The sequence below is a fragment of the Oncorhynchus nerka genome, linkage group LG1 (genome assembly GCF_034236695.1).
Source record: "Oncorhynchus nerka isolate Pitt River linkage group LG1, Oner_Uvic_2.0, whole genome shotgun sequence".
NCBI lineage: Eukaryota > Metazoa > Chordata > Actinopteri > Salmoniformes > Salmonidae > Oncorhynchus > Oncorhynchus nerka.
Genome location: NC_088396.1, coordinates 24,966,728 through 24,983,496, shown reverse-complemented (window position 1 = coordinate 24,983,496; position 16,769 = coordinate 24,966,728). Strand labels below are relative to the sequence as shown.

At 44.4% G+C, this 16,769-nt stretch overlaps 2 protein-coding genes across 2 annotated transcripts in view; one reads left to right on the top strand and one right to left on the bottom strand.

Moving 5' to 3' along the window:
• Window positions 1–10,735, bottom strand: part of LOC115126135 (collagen alpha-1(IV) chain-like) — a 74,043-nt gene extending 63,308 nt beyond the window's left edge. Inside the window, exon 1 of the mRNA XM_065017384.1 lies at window positions 10,524–10,735. Within this exon, the coding sequence (XP_064873456.1) occupies window positions 10,524–10,595 (72 nt within the window). The 5' untranslated portion in view covers window positions 10,596–10,735. The remainder of the gene's footprint in view (window positions 1–10,523) is intronic.
• Window positions 10,736–10,837: 102 nt separating this feature from the next.
• Window positions 10,838–16,769, top strand: part of LOC115126043 (collagen alpha-2(IV) chain-like) — a 109,050-nt gene continuing 103,118 nt past the window's right edge. Inside the window, exons 1-3 of the mRNA XM_029655658.2 lie at window positions 10,838–11,028; window positions 11,380–11,516; window positions 11,613–11,664. Coding sequence (XP_029511518.2) covers window positions 11,449–11,516; window positions 11,613–11,664 — 120 coding nt within the window. The 5' untranslated portion in view covers window positions 10,838–11,028; window positions 11,380–11,448. The remainder of the gene's footprint in view (window positions 11,029–11,379; window positions 11,517–11,612; window positions 11,665–16,769) is intronic.

Genomic DNA, 16,769 nt, shown 5'->3' with positions numbered 1-16,769 from the left:
TTTCACCTTTATTTAACCAGGTAAGCAAGTTGAGAACAAGTTCTCATTTACAATTGCGACCTGGCCAAGATAAAGCAAAGCAGTTCGACACATACAACGACACAGAGTTACACATGGAGTAAAACAAACATACAGTCAATAATACAGTAAAAAAAAAACAAGTCTATATACAATGTGAGCAAATTAGGTGAGAAGGGAGGTAAAGGCAAAAAAGGCCATGGTGGCAAAGTAAATACAATATAGCAAGTAAAACACTGGAATGGTAGTTTTGCAATGGAAGAATGTGCAAAGTAGAAATAAAAATAATGGGGTGCAAAGGAGCAAAATAAATAAATAAATTAAATACAGTTGGGAAAGAGGTAGTTGTTTGGGCTAAATTATAGGTGGGCTATGTACAGGTGCAGTAATCTGTGTGTGTGTGTGTGTTGCAAAGTACAGTAACCATATACCAGTCAGGCTTGAGTGCGTGACCTTATGGTCCAGACAACAGAAGGGGTGACCACTAAACCATATTACACTAGCAGACCTTTCAACATGTATCAGTATCCGCATGTTCTGTACAGCAAAATTATAAATATTGCTCTATTTTTCTAGACATGGGCTGGGTGGTTAGTATGTCTACCACTTTAAAAACCTAACACTGACAAAACATGGAGATGATTTGACTCTTTTCTACTTTAGGTATGTCTATGTCCATCCAACCTCACCTCAGCTTCAACACACAACTTACAGTGTTTCCCATATATTTTTTAAGGGAAAACAGTGTTTTAGGTGTGGCAAAGGCCCCCAAAGCAACATAATGGACTAATGGTAATAACAATTATATTGAAGGAACAAAGCTATTTGAAGGGGCCCAGTCATGGAGGGTGACGGAAGGGGAAATTATCTCTCTCAGAGGGGAAGGGAGGGACAGGGGGAAACATCTCTCTCAGAGGGGAAGGGAGGGACAGGGGGAAACATCTCTCTCAGAGGGGAGGGAGGGACAGGGGGAAACATCGCTCTCAGAGGGGGAGGGAGGGACAGGGGGAAACATCTCTCTCAGAGGGGAAGGGAGGGACAGGGGGAAACATCTCTCTCAGAGGGGAAGGGACAGGGGGAAACATCTCTCTCAGAGGGGAAGGGACAGGGGGAAACATCTCTCTCAGAGGGGAGGGACAGGGGGAAACATCTCTCTCAGAGGGGAGGGACAGGGGGAAACATCTCAGAGGAGAAGGGAGGGACAGGGGGAAACATCTCTCTCAGAGGGGAAGCGAGGGACAGGGGGAAACATCTCTCTCAGAGGGGGAGGGAGGGACAGGGGGAAACATCTCTCTCAGAGGGGACAGAAAGTCAGGAGGTTCACCTCTGGTCCTCCACATCTGAACCTAAACCGCTAACCCTGGGATAACCCCATGAGCTCACCATGTGACCCAGTTACACACGTGAGGGGTGTGGGGCGTAGGGGGTTGTGTGTGTGTGTATGTAAGTTATCACTCCCTCCTTATTCACTGCATTCTCTGAGCTTCACAGACAAACAGCTGCACAAACAAGCCAAAAACAAAACAGAAACAGAGTGCTGGCTTATGAAGGACAGATCTCAAGAAAGACATCCAGACAGCTGTCAATTCATCAACAGAACAGTATGTGCTGTGTAAGGCAGGCATTACCTATGGGGTCTAAAAATGACAGAGCATGGCAGAATATGTGAAAACACAGAACATTGCTTAACAGATCTAGTTAAGTCATCAGCCTCCTTATAATCACCAGCAGAGCACCAGAGAGGGCTGAGGCTAGGGGGGAGGGATGACCGGGGAGCTAGTAGACTAGGTCAAGACCCAAAGAGCTTGACTAAAGTCTCTCTCTCAATTACCCTTTTCTCCCCCTACATCCCCCTACTCCTTCCCTCTCTTCTTACACCCCCACCCTTTCTGCTGCCCAAGTGTCAGACGAGGGGATGTATTACATCGTTACACATTAACTACAGCTAAGGATTAGGTTTCACCCACATCACCCATAAATGTCAACACAATACCTTGGGACGTGTTCACTCTAACCACTCTGTTGGGATAGCTGAGCTTACAGACTAGGCCTCATGTAAACAGAGTGGACCTTCATTCTGTTGGCATAGTGGATCTTATAGAGTATGGGATCATATGGATAAGGCCAATTGCATATGGAGTGGATCTGCAGTTGGGATATGTGATATTAAATACATTACTGATAAACTGTATAGAGTTAATAATGTGGGAGAAGACAGAGAGGCAGGTATTTTTATTGTCAGTCTGTGTGGGAGAGAGACAGAGGAAAACAACTAGATGTGCTTTAGTGGTACTATGGCAGATCAGACTGAGCTTTAAACCAGGCTGAAAAGAGGGGTTTCGCTGTGCTTATCCATCATCTAATCCTCTCCCTGCCTGGCACAGAGAAGGAACACACACAGAGGGGCATACCTGACACACTCGAAGAATGAGGGCAGAGGAGCATTAACTTGGGAGTAGCCCACCCAGGGATCCCTATGAAAACACATACACTACACACACGAACACCTCCTACAAATGTAGGCATTTTTACAATGGGGGAGTCAGGTGTCAGGCATATGCTGTTTCTGTGACCTGTGTGTAAGCATTTCTTTGGACGGTGTATAGCATATGTATCCCGTACATTACGACTAATAAAACTTCCCCAAATAATAGCAATACTGTCTGTTGGAGGTTAGTTCCCTGATCTCTGATCTTCTCAACCAACAATCTACATTAGCAAACAATCACACACACACACACACACACACACACACACACACACACACACACGGTGGAGCAGGAAGATAAACAGCAGTAAGTGCCGCTACCTCCCTCTCGGCATTCCAGCCTTCCTCCCTTGGGAAGACCTCGGGAACACCATGATCCAAACAGGAGGAAAAACTAGAAATCACTGAGGAGTTCATCTTCAATTCCCACCACTCTCCCAGTCCCCCCATCCCACACACACATCTTTTCCACCCAGTAATCTGTTCATCCTCCTGAGACTGATGACTCACTGGCCTGACTGACCATGACCGCCCAGGGAGAGAAGATTTGTAAGTATATGCGTGTGTGTTAGCCCCACTGATTGAGAGGGAGACCAAACCGGAGGCACGTAAGTAGCAAGGTCTTTTCCCTCTCAAGAAACAAGCGAAAACACACGCAGGAAAAAAGAACACAGCTGGAGTACAGCCAAGCCACTGACCAGTATCACAGGACTTACATTAACCTAAAGGCAGGACACACATGTGAGAGAAAGACAAACTTATGGCACAATATTTCAGGCCAGATCGTTTTTTTTCAACCCCGAAATAGAGCATCCTAAATACGTAATTGTTTTGAAAGGCCCAATGTTCCTCAGACAGAAATCTGTTTATCTATTGACTATGTTATTCTCGACGGGCGTATGGAGAGAACATCTGCCGGGATCACAAGCTTCCTGCTGTTGATCCAAACACAGCTCCCGCGGGTGGGTCGGAACACTTTACGTAAATCCATACTGCAGATCCAGATGAGCAGAAAATGTTGCAACTCTTCACTCTCTCCCTCACTCTTTCTAGCTCTTTCTTTCTCGATTCCCATGGTGTCATCCAATCAGCAACACTATCAAATTCAACAGAACACAAAACGTTCTGCCAAATGCTTTTTCTCACACCCACGTTCACTTTTCCTTCCCCTTTCCTTTCGCCACCCCTCTCCCTCTTCCACCTCTCCTCAGCCCTCTAAATCTCTGGGGGGTAGTCTGTCCAGATGTACGGTGTCCTACTGTCCTCCTTCCAAACACACACACACACCGATTTAAAAAGGCCCATATTAGCATGGTATGCCTTGTGGTTAGTTGTGGTTTTGCGGTTCATTCACTTAACTAGCAAGTACATCAGCGCTAACTCATTAATTCTCTAGATATTTTTTTAGGCTCATAGGAAACTTCTAGCATACATGTTTTTCTCCAAGCTCCCCTCATCCTCTTCTTCCTCCCGCTCTTCTCTGTTTATCCATTGTTCTCAATCACAGACCAGAATTCCAACATGAGTATTTCTGGGAAAGTTTTCAGTGTAACATTTTTAGTTTCAGGTGTTAAATTAACTCTGTACGTGTAAGTTAACTCATTTGTGTAAAATAACTAATGTGTTAGTGTTAATAACCAGTGTTAAGCCAAAAGCAATCATTATCATATTTCCCAACATGCTCTATTGCAGGTATATATTTTTTGATGTGATCAGTAGATGCTGTTGTTTCAAATTGGTCTAGCTTGTGCATCACTATCACTAGCTAACAGGAAAGAAATCAGAGGGTGAGCACAGAGCGCAACTGGGCCAAGCTAGAGCAACTTGAGAAGCTGCTAGAGCTGTTCGCAATCCACTCCGACCAATTTGCTGACCAGCGACTCGGCTAAGCTAGCGCAGCTTGTGAAGTTGCTGAAGCCGTTCGCAATCTACACCGACCAACTTGCTGACCAGCGACTCGGCTAAGCTAGCGCAGCTTGTGAAGTTGCTGAAGCCGTTCGCAATCTACACCGACCAACTTCAATCTGTCTGATGTGGTGCCGTGTCTTCTCAACCTTGAGGCACACTTACAGTCATCTACTGTTGCAAAACAGTTGGCACAGGTCCTCCTGAAGTCACTGTGTGAGCGCTTCGCATGCATACAGAATTCTCTGGCAGCCAACTTCCATCCAACCCCTGCAGCAGCTTGCCATATGGACCCATGTATATCTCTGGCACTTTGCTCAACAGAGATGGAGCCACTGATGAGGGAAGCGGAGTCTTGTGTACTTCAGCAAATCAGAGAGTACAGCCGTGAAAGCAGCAGGAATCCCGCAAGATGCCAGCACGTTGAATTCAGCAAGCATCTCGACCACAGTTATTCAGAATTATAGCTTCCTCGCACCAAATATTCACACCAAATATTGTGTCTGAGGTCATCCCAAGCGTTCGTGGAGGGACTATTCAGCCTGTCATCAGTCTTGAGAAAACAAAGGACCACCTCTCTGGAACTCAGGGTCTGCTTGAAGATAAACCAGAAAATCTTGTTTGGTTGAACAGAAAACACACACACAAGCTGGCTGGCTGTCAATTGATAGATTTGTGAAGAAGTGTTGTGTTGATTATGTTTTTGCTGCAGCTGTTGTTATTAACCCGAAGAGGTTAGTCAGTGATACATGATTAATATTACAGAAACATGTTAAATGTGCCATGACTTCATTTGTTTGTCATTTGTTGAACCTGATTATTCGGTTCAATTCTCGGGCCGACTCTTTTCTCTGTATATATCAATGATGTTGCTCTTGCTGCGGGCGATTCCCTGATCCACCTCTACGCAGACGACACCATTCTATATACTTTCGGCCCGTCATTGGACACTGTGCTATCTAACCTCCAAACGAGCTTCAATGCCATACAGCACTCCTTCCGTGGCCTCCAACTGCTCTTAAACGCGAGTAAAACCAAATGCATGCTTTTCAACCGATCGCTGCCTGCACCCGCATGCTCGACTAGCATCACCACCCTGGATGGTTCCGACCTTGAATATGTGGACATCTATAAGTACCTAGGTGTCTGGCTAGACTGCAAACTCTCCTTCCAGACTCACATCAAACATCTCCAATCGAAAATCAAATCAAGAGTCGGCTTTCTATTCCGCAACAAAGCCTCCTTCACTCACGCCGCCAAGCTTACCCTAGTAAAACTGACTATCCTACCGATCCTCGATTTCGGCGATGTCATCTACAAAATGGCTTCCAACACTCTACTCAGCAAACTGGATGCAGTCTATCACAGTGCCATCCGTTTTGTCACCAAAGCACCTTATACCACCCACCACTGCGACTTGTATGCTCTAGTCGGCTGGCCCTCGCTACATATTCGTCGCCAGACCCACTGGCTACAGGTCATCTACAAGTCCATGCTAGGTAAAGCTCCGCCTTATCTCAGTTCACTGGTCACGATGGCAACACCCATCCGTAGCACACGCTCCAGCAGGTGTATCTCACTGATCATCCCTAAAGCCAACACCTCATTTGGCCGCCTTTCGTTCCAGTACTCTGCTGCCTGTGACTGGAACGAACTGCAAAAATCGCTGAAGTTGGAGACTTTTATCTCCCTCACCAACTTCAAACATCAGCTATCCGAGCAGCTAACCGATCGCTGCAGCTGTACATAGTCTAAATAGCCCACCCATTTTCACCTACCTCATTCCCATACTGTTTTTATACTGTTTTTTTTATTTATTTATTTATTTACTTTTCTGCTCTTTTGCACACCAATATCTCTACCTGTACATGACCATCTGATCATTTATCACCCTAGTGTTAATCTGCAAAATTGTATTATTCGCCTACCTCCTCATGCCTTTTGCACACATTGTATATAGACTGCCCATTTTTTTTTTCTACTGTGTTATTGACTTGTTAATTGTTTACTCCATGTGTAACTCTGTGTTGTCTGTTCACACTGCTATGCTTTATATTGGCCAGGTCGCAGTTGCAAATGAGAACTTGTTCTCAACTAGCCTACCTGGTTAAATAAAGGTGAAAAAAAAAATAATAATAAAAAAAAAAAATCTTACATCTACTACCAACGTTTAAAAAAGCATTGGATTGGTGTAAACATGGGCAAAGAGTTTCCTTGCACCATATTTCTTGCACCAGTCTAGGCACTTATCCTTTGAATCCAAGTCACATTAAGATTGCTTTATAATTTAAACCTAACCAAACCTATGTCCTGGCTATGGAGTTGTGTGGAGTCCTATAGTGACCAAAAGTATGTGTTTTTGGCTGATCATTGGCTGATCCCTCCTGATGACCTGGTTGGCATGAGTGGTGACAGATGGGTCATCAGGAGGGATCAGCCAATTAATTTGACTTGTGAAGAAGAAAATGTACTATTTCATGATGAGATGGCCTCAATGGCTCCCCAGACGCCATTATGACACAGACACAGAGATGTTATATCTATCCAAGTCTATGATCCTGGCCCATCACCTTATTACTTTAACTGACTGCAAGTGGCAAGAAGTGACATCCCAGAAATGAACTATAGGCCTACAACGCATAAATGACCCCTAGCCCCCCGTCCATGCATAAGCTACTTTCTGTCCCCAACACTAAAAACAATCTAAATTTATGTATCACAAAGAAACTAAACAAAAACTAGTAAATCAAGTCTGAAAACTAACTGCATTTAAAATACAAATCTAACTAATAGAAATAAAAACAAATATTGAATCACAAAATTATAATAACCTTGCTACAAACCCCACATGCACGCGTGCTAGAAACACACACACACACACACACACACACACACACACACACACAGAGATCAATCTGTGGGACAGATTTACTTATTTTTTCTTATCAAAAATGTAAATGCAGTGTTAAAGGGATACTTCAGGATGTTGGCATTGAGGCCCTTTATCTACTTCCCCAGAGTCAGATGAACTCGTGGACACCATTTTTATGTCTCTCCATTCAGTTTGAAGGAAGTTGCTAACTAGCGGTAGCTCAATGACTGAAAGTCTGTGGTAACTGCTAGCATGCTAGCAGATACCATAGACATCCAGGAATTGTGCTAACACTAGTTAGCATTGGCTCATGAAACTACCTTTAACTTCATACTGGATGCGTTCATCTGACTCTGGGGTAGTAGATAAAGGGCCAGAACCCTGAAGTATCCCTTTAAGTACTAATAGACTAATAACACTGTAATTGATGTACATGTCTGCCCTCTATCCTTTCTAAACCTTCTTTCAAGTAGATAGGGGAGTTATGGCTCCAGTCAACCTGTCCAAACAGTCTATGTATTGACAGTGATACTCTCCTAACCATCCATATACCACTGCCTTCCCAGCTAATGAAAATGTATAGACATGTCCCTATGGATGGGAGGGGAGGTGAGGGGGCTGCATGTTCAGCATTCCCTACACATTACCAGAGCACAGCCGGGCTGTGATAAAAGACACACTGGACATTTAAGAGGTAACAGAGAAATGCAATGTGAGCTGTCTGTCAGTGTAGGGAAGTGAAGTGTTGGATGGTGCAGACACTTGCAGCTGATATAGATATACACTGACACACAAATTAACTGATCACAGGCTTCTATATAATTAAATACATTTCTGAAAGCTTAGAGTTAATTTACAAACTATTAAAAAAGCACAGAGATACAGAAGTAGGTATGCCATATGAACATACAGTACATATTCACACGCTGCCGTGGCTTGGCTTTACTTCCTCTACCCCCTGGCCCAGAGCCCTCTTCCCCTACTTTTTTCCCCATCTGCCCTTCTCAGGCCACCATCCAGACCAGGACCATACAACCGCCAACCATCCGGAACAGTTCAACAGAAGGAGAGACCAGACCAGACTCAGAGAACACCACCACAACAAGGGCGCTGAGGAAGAAAACCCTTAAAGCAGTGTTTCCCAAACTCGGTCTTCAGGACCCCAAGGGTTGCACGTTACATTTTTTGCCCTAGCACAACACAGAAGACTCAAATAATCAAATCTTGATGATTAGTTGATTATTTGAATCCGCTGTGTAGGGCTTGGGCAACAAAACAAAAAAGCAAGCACCCCTTGGGGTCCAGAGGACCGAGTTTGGGAAAACACTGCCTTAAAGATACCAACCTACGGCTGGAGCGACCCACAGGGGACTGCCACCATTAACCTCCGAGTCACTGGCTTCCAGGTGTGTCTGCTCACTCTGAGGTTGTCCTTCCTCCCCTCTGCAGATCCAGCACCAGTCCCAGCACTAAAACACCAGACGAGACAGAGAGGAAGGACCAAACATCTATTCTTCACCCAGAGGGAGCAGACCACAGGGGAGTACCACCACTGACCTCCAGGTCTAGGGGCTCCCTTGTGTGCTTGCTTGATCATCAGGTTGTCCTTCCTCCCCTCTGGAGGCCCAGTCGGAGCACCAAACATCTAACCTTCACCCGGAGAAGGCAGACCACAGGGGAGTGCCATCAATGACCTTCCTCCCCTCTGCACAGTTCCCGGTTTCCAGTACCTGTCCCAGCAGCAGACCACCAGACAAGGTGCAGAGGAGGGACCAAACATCAGACCTTCACCCGGAGTGGGCGGACCACAGGGGAGTGCCTGTGTCCCTATTACCTTGTAGGCTACCTTGTGTGCCTGCTTAATCATCAGGTTGTTCTTCCTCCCCTCTGCAGGCCCAGTCACAATACCAGCACCAACCCAGTTCCCGATATCCAGTACCAGTCCCAGACCACCAGATGAGACCAAACATCAGACCTTCACCCGGAGAGAGCAGGCCACAGGGAAATACCACCACTGATCTCCGGGTCTAGGGCTTCCTTGTGTGTCTGTTTGCTCCTCAGGTTGTCCTTCCCCCTGCTCTACAGACCCAGATCCCGACCAAGCACCTGCAGCAGCCCCTTGTTTTCCTGGATCCTGGTTCTCGGGGGCCCAGTCCCAACACCAGACCCAGCATCAACCCCTTCGCCAACCCTGGATACAGCAGCTGCCAAACTAACTGCCACCCTACCCAACTGCTGCGAGCCCAGACCCCACCCCTTCTCCTGCCCCAACAAAAGGACACAGACAGACTGTCAACCATATAACCAGACCAACCACTCAAGCAAAAACCCCAATCTCAAGCTAGATTCACTCACACTGCGAAATGAAAGCAAACATCCAAGAAATATGCATTGATTTCCCTTCTCCCCCTTTTTCCTTTGACTGATTTCATTGCTTATTTATTGAACCTTTTGAATGGCCTTTTAATGTGACTGATATCTAAATAATGATACCGTATTTATATTACATTAGGTTTACTGCAATATGAAATACAGTTTTACTCGTCACTGAGCTGCATGTGCGCTACTGTCAAAAACAGACAGAACAGAACAGAACAGAACGCTCCTAACAGAACAATGTCTCTGTAGAGATTCTCAGACCCACATTAAACCCTGTGACTGACCATGCTGCCTTGCTCTGGAGGTAGGATGCCAGAATAAGTCAGAGCAGCATGTATTGTGAAAGAGAATCAATTACATTCAGAGTATCATTATGTATAATGTAAGTATTTTAATAACCAAAATATAATGAATTTGTTTATATAAATCAGAGCACGTATTTAAATTGTGTTTGTTTTTTACGTAAAAATCCAAAATAAAATCTGTCTCTGTTTTTAATTGTAATTCTTAAGCATTCATTGGATGTCCAATATGATCCTGATAAATGGTGATAAGTCCTAAGAATTTGCTACCCTGAGTTTGGACATGACAATGTTTGGCTATTTTCACAACTACTGCATAGATCTATATATTGCAATATTAGAAATTGATAAGTTTCAATACATTTTACAACATAACACACGCACTCACTGGTCACTGCTGAGTCTTGGAGAGACATGGAGCTCACCATGAGTGTGCCTCACTAAACGACAAACTCTAAACACACAATTTATAGCCTACTTCTCAAGTTGACACATAGATAGTAGTAACATAATACAGTTTGTACATGTTAATTAAAAAAGTTGGTTAAATTGCCCTTACCTTAGCCTCTGTCCGAAATATAGTGTAGGATACAGCCACCAACAGAACCAGCGTACCACTATGGACCATCATTGAGATGGGGTGCAATGGAAACGTATGTACAACTGTGCCGAATGACCACTAAAGACCACTTGTTGAAACGTTCTTGTTCTTCAGGGAGAATGTAGATCACCAGCAGATCATGTGCAGTGCGTTGGGCTGCATCTTTGCCCAAGACGTTGTGAGCTTCTGAGCAATGCAACTTGCTCTTGTTTCTCAGCCACCCCACCCCCTATTAACGACCACCCTCACCCATACGCACGGACACAGCCCTGTTACAAAGGACCACTTCAACTTTTGACTGTTAGGAGAAAGACTGCCCTCAGTCTTTTGGTAATTTTGTCTGTATATTTGAGGATAGTGTGGTGAGCGGGCGACCGGGACAACTGTGCGGTGATTTGAGTTCTTGCCGCGAGACTCTTCCCCGACAGCGCAACACGTCCCAGGAAGAGTGCACACAACGACTGTAAGTGCTTTTTGTGCTAATTGTTGTCTCATTCAATAGCTACAGACTAGAGGTCTTATGTTGTTTTGCCATTTCCATTGTTAATAGCCTACAGGGGTATGACAACCCAGGCGTAAAGCCTACAAAGTCGCTTTCCAAATCCAACCATTCTTGAAGGCTATTTCTAACTGCATCCATTTTTATATGAATATCATGTGTAAATCAATTCATTGAATAATATTGTCCACCAAAAATAGGTACCTTTCACAAACGTTTACTCACGCGTGGGGCGAACGGTGTCAAACATTTTTATATTCTAAATGTAATTTTAATGTCCAGTTCAACAAATAAATTGCATTTTTTTTGTCTCAGTTTCGTTCGTGGCCCACCCGATATGCATTAGGGCAGGGGCACCTGGAGAAGAAGATAGGTGCAGTAATAATGAAGTTTGAAGTTCGGATGAGCGGGACAATGCAGACAAGACACCGGATTGAATTGAAGAGCCTGAAGTAAGTGACATTGTGTGCTCAGTGGGCCCGGTTATGTGAAGCAATTGTCCGTGTAAAGTGTATATTAAATGTGTAATACTCTCCCCTTTCTTGTAGGTTTCTGTTTCTATGTCTTTCCGTGGCCATCCTAGCATCGGGAGTTGACGCAGTAAGTTTTATTTTCAACTCATCATGGTGGGAGTATTGTTGACAAGTCGTCGACCTAACATTTTAATGGTTTAAATTGCGCTATTAGCATATGCATAACACGGAACCCAAACCGGCTGCGCGCATGCGCCATCGTGTATACATTTATTTTGTACCCCTATACCAAACGCGATCACGACACGCAGGTTAAAATATCAAAACAAACTCTGAACCAATTATATTAATTTGGTGACAGTTCGAAAAGCATTAAACATTTATGGCAATTTAGCTAGTTAGCTTGCACTTGCTAGTTAATTTGTCCTATTTAGCTAGCTTGCTGTTGCTAGCTAATTTGTCCTGGGATATAAACATTGAGTTGTTATTTTACCTGAAATGCACAAGGTCCTCTACTCCGCCAATTACCACCACTGACCTTGTTCGTCTTTCAGTCACCCACGTGGGTGAAACCAATGAGGAGATGGTACCTGCTTCTATAAACCAATGAGGAGATGGTAGAGGCAGGACTAGAACTGATTTCTATTTTATCCCTTGGCAACGCAGACACTCGTTGGCACACGGGAGCAGTGTGGGTGCAATAATTGAATAACATAGATTTCAAAATGTATTTTGCAACTCTCGCTCACGCAACGCGAACAGTGTGGTCAGCCTGTAAGAGGGTACAGTAGGCCGATTGAACATAGGTTCAAGTTCCAAGCACACATTCAGCTAATACATATGTTTCGAGGGGGCAGTTGTGTGCACATGTACATTTACGGTTATAGATGCAGATTTTCTACGGGCAGTGGGTGTGTCAGCTCAACTCGAGCATTTCTAGGTAATAGTTGCAGCCCGCAATTGCGGGCACTCCTGCATATAGGCATTCCATTTGCAGGAACGCCCCCCTCGAGTATGCCATTGGTTCCTGCATGAACCAAGGGGCAGGTTCCAGTCTAGACGCACGGTTTCGACTGGTCAAAATGCGGCCCAGAAAGACAATTTCCATAGAAGGCCACATAGATAAGTCAGATTTGATAACTACCTGAGACCCCCCCCCCCCCCCCCCCCACAAGTCAACGTGTTTGGGGTGAGAGAAAAAAACATGTTATGAAAAAAAATGTTGTCCACTGTGGTGGTCTTCAGGAAGTAAATATTTATTTCAAATGGCATTACAGTCAATGGGTACAGTAGGTGAAAAACATAGTTGAGGCAGGGCAATTTTTTGTTGATAAGTTCTTATTTAATGTTTTTAAAAATACACAGTGATGACAACTCACTAATCTATTTCTGAGATATTCACTTACTAGAAACATTTTGAATATCAAATTCATAAAAATGTAATAATTACACACTTTTTAAAATGTCCATAAAATGTGCACATTGTTATTTATTTTTTTCAGAGTACCTATACCTATTTTCCACCATAATTTGCAAATAAATTCATTAAAAATCCTAGAATGTGATTTTCTGGATTTTTTTGTCTCATTTTGTCTGTCATAGTTGAAGTGTACCTATAATGAAAATTACAGGCCTCTCTCATCTTTTTAAGTGGGAGAACTTGCACAATTGGTGGCTGACTAAATACTTTTTTACCCCACTGTATCTCAGCCGTATTCATTGATCTGGCCAAGGCTTTCGACTCTGTCAATGACCACATCCTCATCGGCAGACTCGGCAGTCTTGGTTTCTCAAATGATTGCCTCGCCTGGTTCACCAACTACTTCTCTGATAGAGTTCAGTGTGTCAAATCGAAGGGTCTGCTGTCCGGACATCTGGCAGTCTATGGGGGTGCCACAGGGTTTAATTCTTGGACCGACTCTCTTCTCTGTATACATCAATGATGTCGCTCTTGCTGCTGGTGAGTCTCTGATCCACCTCTACGCAGACGACACCATTCTGTATACTTCTGGCCCTTCTTTGGACACTGTATTAACAACCCTCCAGGCAAGCTTCAATGCCATTCAACTCTCCTTCCGTGGCCTCCAATTGCTCTTAAATACAAGTAAAACTAAATGCATGCTCTTCAACCGATCTCTGCCTGCACCTGTCCGCCTGTCCAACATCACTACTCTGGACGGCTCTGACTTAGAATACGTGGACAACTACAAATACCTAGGTGTCTGGTTAGACTGTAAACTCTCCTTCCAGACCCACATCAAACATCTCCAACCCAAAGTTAAATCTAGAATTGGGTTCCTATTTCGCAACAATGCATCCTTCACTCATGCTGCCAAACATACCCTTGTAAAACTGACCATCCTACCAATCCTCGACTTCGGCGATGTCATTTACAAAATAGCCTCCAATACCCTACTCAACAAATTGGATGCAGTCTATCACAGTGCCATCCGTTTTGTCACCAAAGCCCCATATACTATCCACCATTGCGACCTGTATGCTCTCGTTGGCTGGCCCTCGCTTCATACTCGTCGCCAAACCCACTGTCTCCATGTCATCTACAAGACCCTGCTAGGTAAAGTCCCCCCTTATCTCAGCTCGCTGGTCACCATAGCATCACCCACCTGTAGCACGCGCTCCAGCAGGTATATCTCTCTGGTCACCCCCAAAACCAATTCTTTCTTTGGCCGCCTCTCCTTACAGTTCTCTGCTGCCAATGACTGGAACGAACTACAAAAATCTCTGAAACTGGAAACACTTATCTCCCTCACTAGTTTTAAGCACCAGCTGTCAGAGCAGCTCACAGATTACTGCACCTGTACATAGCCCACCTATAATTTAGCCCAAACAACTACCTCTTTCCCTACTGTATTTATTTATTTATTTTGCTCCTTTGCACCCCATTATTTTTATTTCTACTTTGCACATTCTTCCACTGCAAATCTACCATTCCAGTGTTTTACTTGCTATATTGTATTTATTTTGACACCAAGGCCTTTTTTGCCTTTACTTCCCTTATCTCACCTCATTTGCTCACATCATATATAGACTTGTTTCTACTGTATTATTGATTGTATGTTTGTTTTACTCCATGTGTAACTCTGTGTCGTTGTTGGTGTCGAACTGCTTTGCTTTATCTTGGCCAGGTCGCAATTGTAAATGAGACCTTGTTCTCAACTTGCCTACCTGGTTAAATAAAGGTGAAATAAACAAAAATAAAAAAAATATGTGGGAACTCCTTCAAGACTGTTGGAAAAGCATAGCAGGTGAAGCAGGTTGAGAGAATGCCAAGAGTGTGCAACGCTGTCATCAAGGCAAAGGGTGGCTACTTTGAAAAATCTAAAATATATTTTGATTTGTTTTACACTTTTTTAGTTATTACATGATTCCATATGTGTTATTTCATTGTTTTGATGTCTTCACTATTATTATACAATGTAGAAAATAGTAAAAACAAAGAAAACCCTTGAATGAGTAGGTGTGTCCAAACTTTTAACTGGTACTGTATATACACTGCTCAAAAAAAATAAAGGGAACACTAAAATAACACATCCTAGATCTGAATGAATGAAATATTCTTATTAAATACTTTTTTCTTTACATAGTTGAATGTGCTGACAACAAAATCACACAAAAATGATCAATGGAAATCAAATTTATCAACCCATGGAGGTCTGGATTTGGAGTCACACTCAAAATTAAAGTGGAAAACCACACTGCAGGCTGATCCAACTTTGATGTAATGTCCTTAAAACAAGTCAACATGAGGCTCAGTAGTGTGTGTGGCCTCCACATGCCTGTATGGCCTCCCTACAACGCCTGGGCATGCTCCTGATGAGGTGGCGGATGGTCTCCTGAGGGATCTCCTCCCAGACCTGGACTAAAGCATTCGCCAACTCCTGGACAGTCTGTGGTGCAATGGAGCGAGACATGATGTCCCAGATGTGCTCAATTGGATTCAGGTCTGGGGAACGGGCGGGCCAGTCCATAGCATCAATGCCTTCCTCTTGCAGGAACTGCTGACACACTCCAGCAGGTCTAGCATTGCGGTTGGCCCTGGAACCGAGGGCCAACCGCACCAGCATATGGTCTCACAAGGGGTCTGAGGATCTTATCTCAGTACCTAATGGCAGTCAGGCTACCTCTGGTGAGCACATGGAGGGCTGTGCGGCCCCCCAAAGAAATGCCACCCCACACCATGACTGACCCACCGCCAAACCGGTCATGCTGGAGGATGTTGCAGGCAGCAGAATGTTCTCCACGGCGTCTCCAGACTCTGTCACGTCTGTCACATGTGCTCAGTGTGAACCTGCTTTCATCTGTGAAGAGCACAAGGCGCCAGTGGTGAATTTGCCAATCTTGGTGTTCTCTGGCAAATGCCAAACGTCCTGCACGGTGTTGGGCTGTAAGCACAACCCCCACCTGTGGACGTCGGGCCCTCATACCACCCTCATGGAGTCTGTTTCTGACTGCTTGAGCAGACACATGCACATTTGTGGCCTGCTGGAGTTCATTTTGCAGGACTCTGGCAGTGCTCCTCCTGCTCCTCCTTGCACAAAGGCGGAGGTAGCGGTCCTACTGCTGGGTTGTTGCCCTCCTACGGCCTCCTCCACGTCTCCTGATGTACTGGCCTGTCTCCTGGTAGAGCCTCCATGCTCTGGACACTACGCTGACAGACACAGCAAACCTTCTTGTCACAGCTCGCATTGATGTTCCATCCTGGATGAGCTGCACTACCTGAGCCACTTGTGTGGGTTGTAGACTCCGTCTCATGCTACCACTAGAGTGAAAGCACCGCCAGCATTCAAAAGTGACCAAAACATCAGCCAGGAAGCATAGGAACTGAGAAGTGGTCTGTGGTCACTACCTGCAGAACCACTCCTTTATTGGGGGTGTCTTGCTAATTGCCTATAATTTCCACCTGTTGTCTATTCCATTTGCACAACAGCATGTAAAATGTATTGTCAATCAGTGTTGCTTCCTAAGTGGACAGTTTGATTTCACAGAAGTGTGATTGACTTGGAGTTACATTGTGTTGTTTAAGTGTTCCCTTTATTTTTTTGAGCAGTGTATATACACACACACACACACACACACACACACACAACATTTTGGAGAGTTAGGATATCTGTCTAGTGTTTTCAGTAATAACTATTACCGATCATGAGCTTGAATTAACAACTGTTGAATCAAGCTTTGTTTTGTGTATTAGTTCATACACCATGAGTCGGG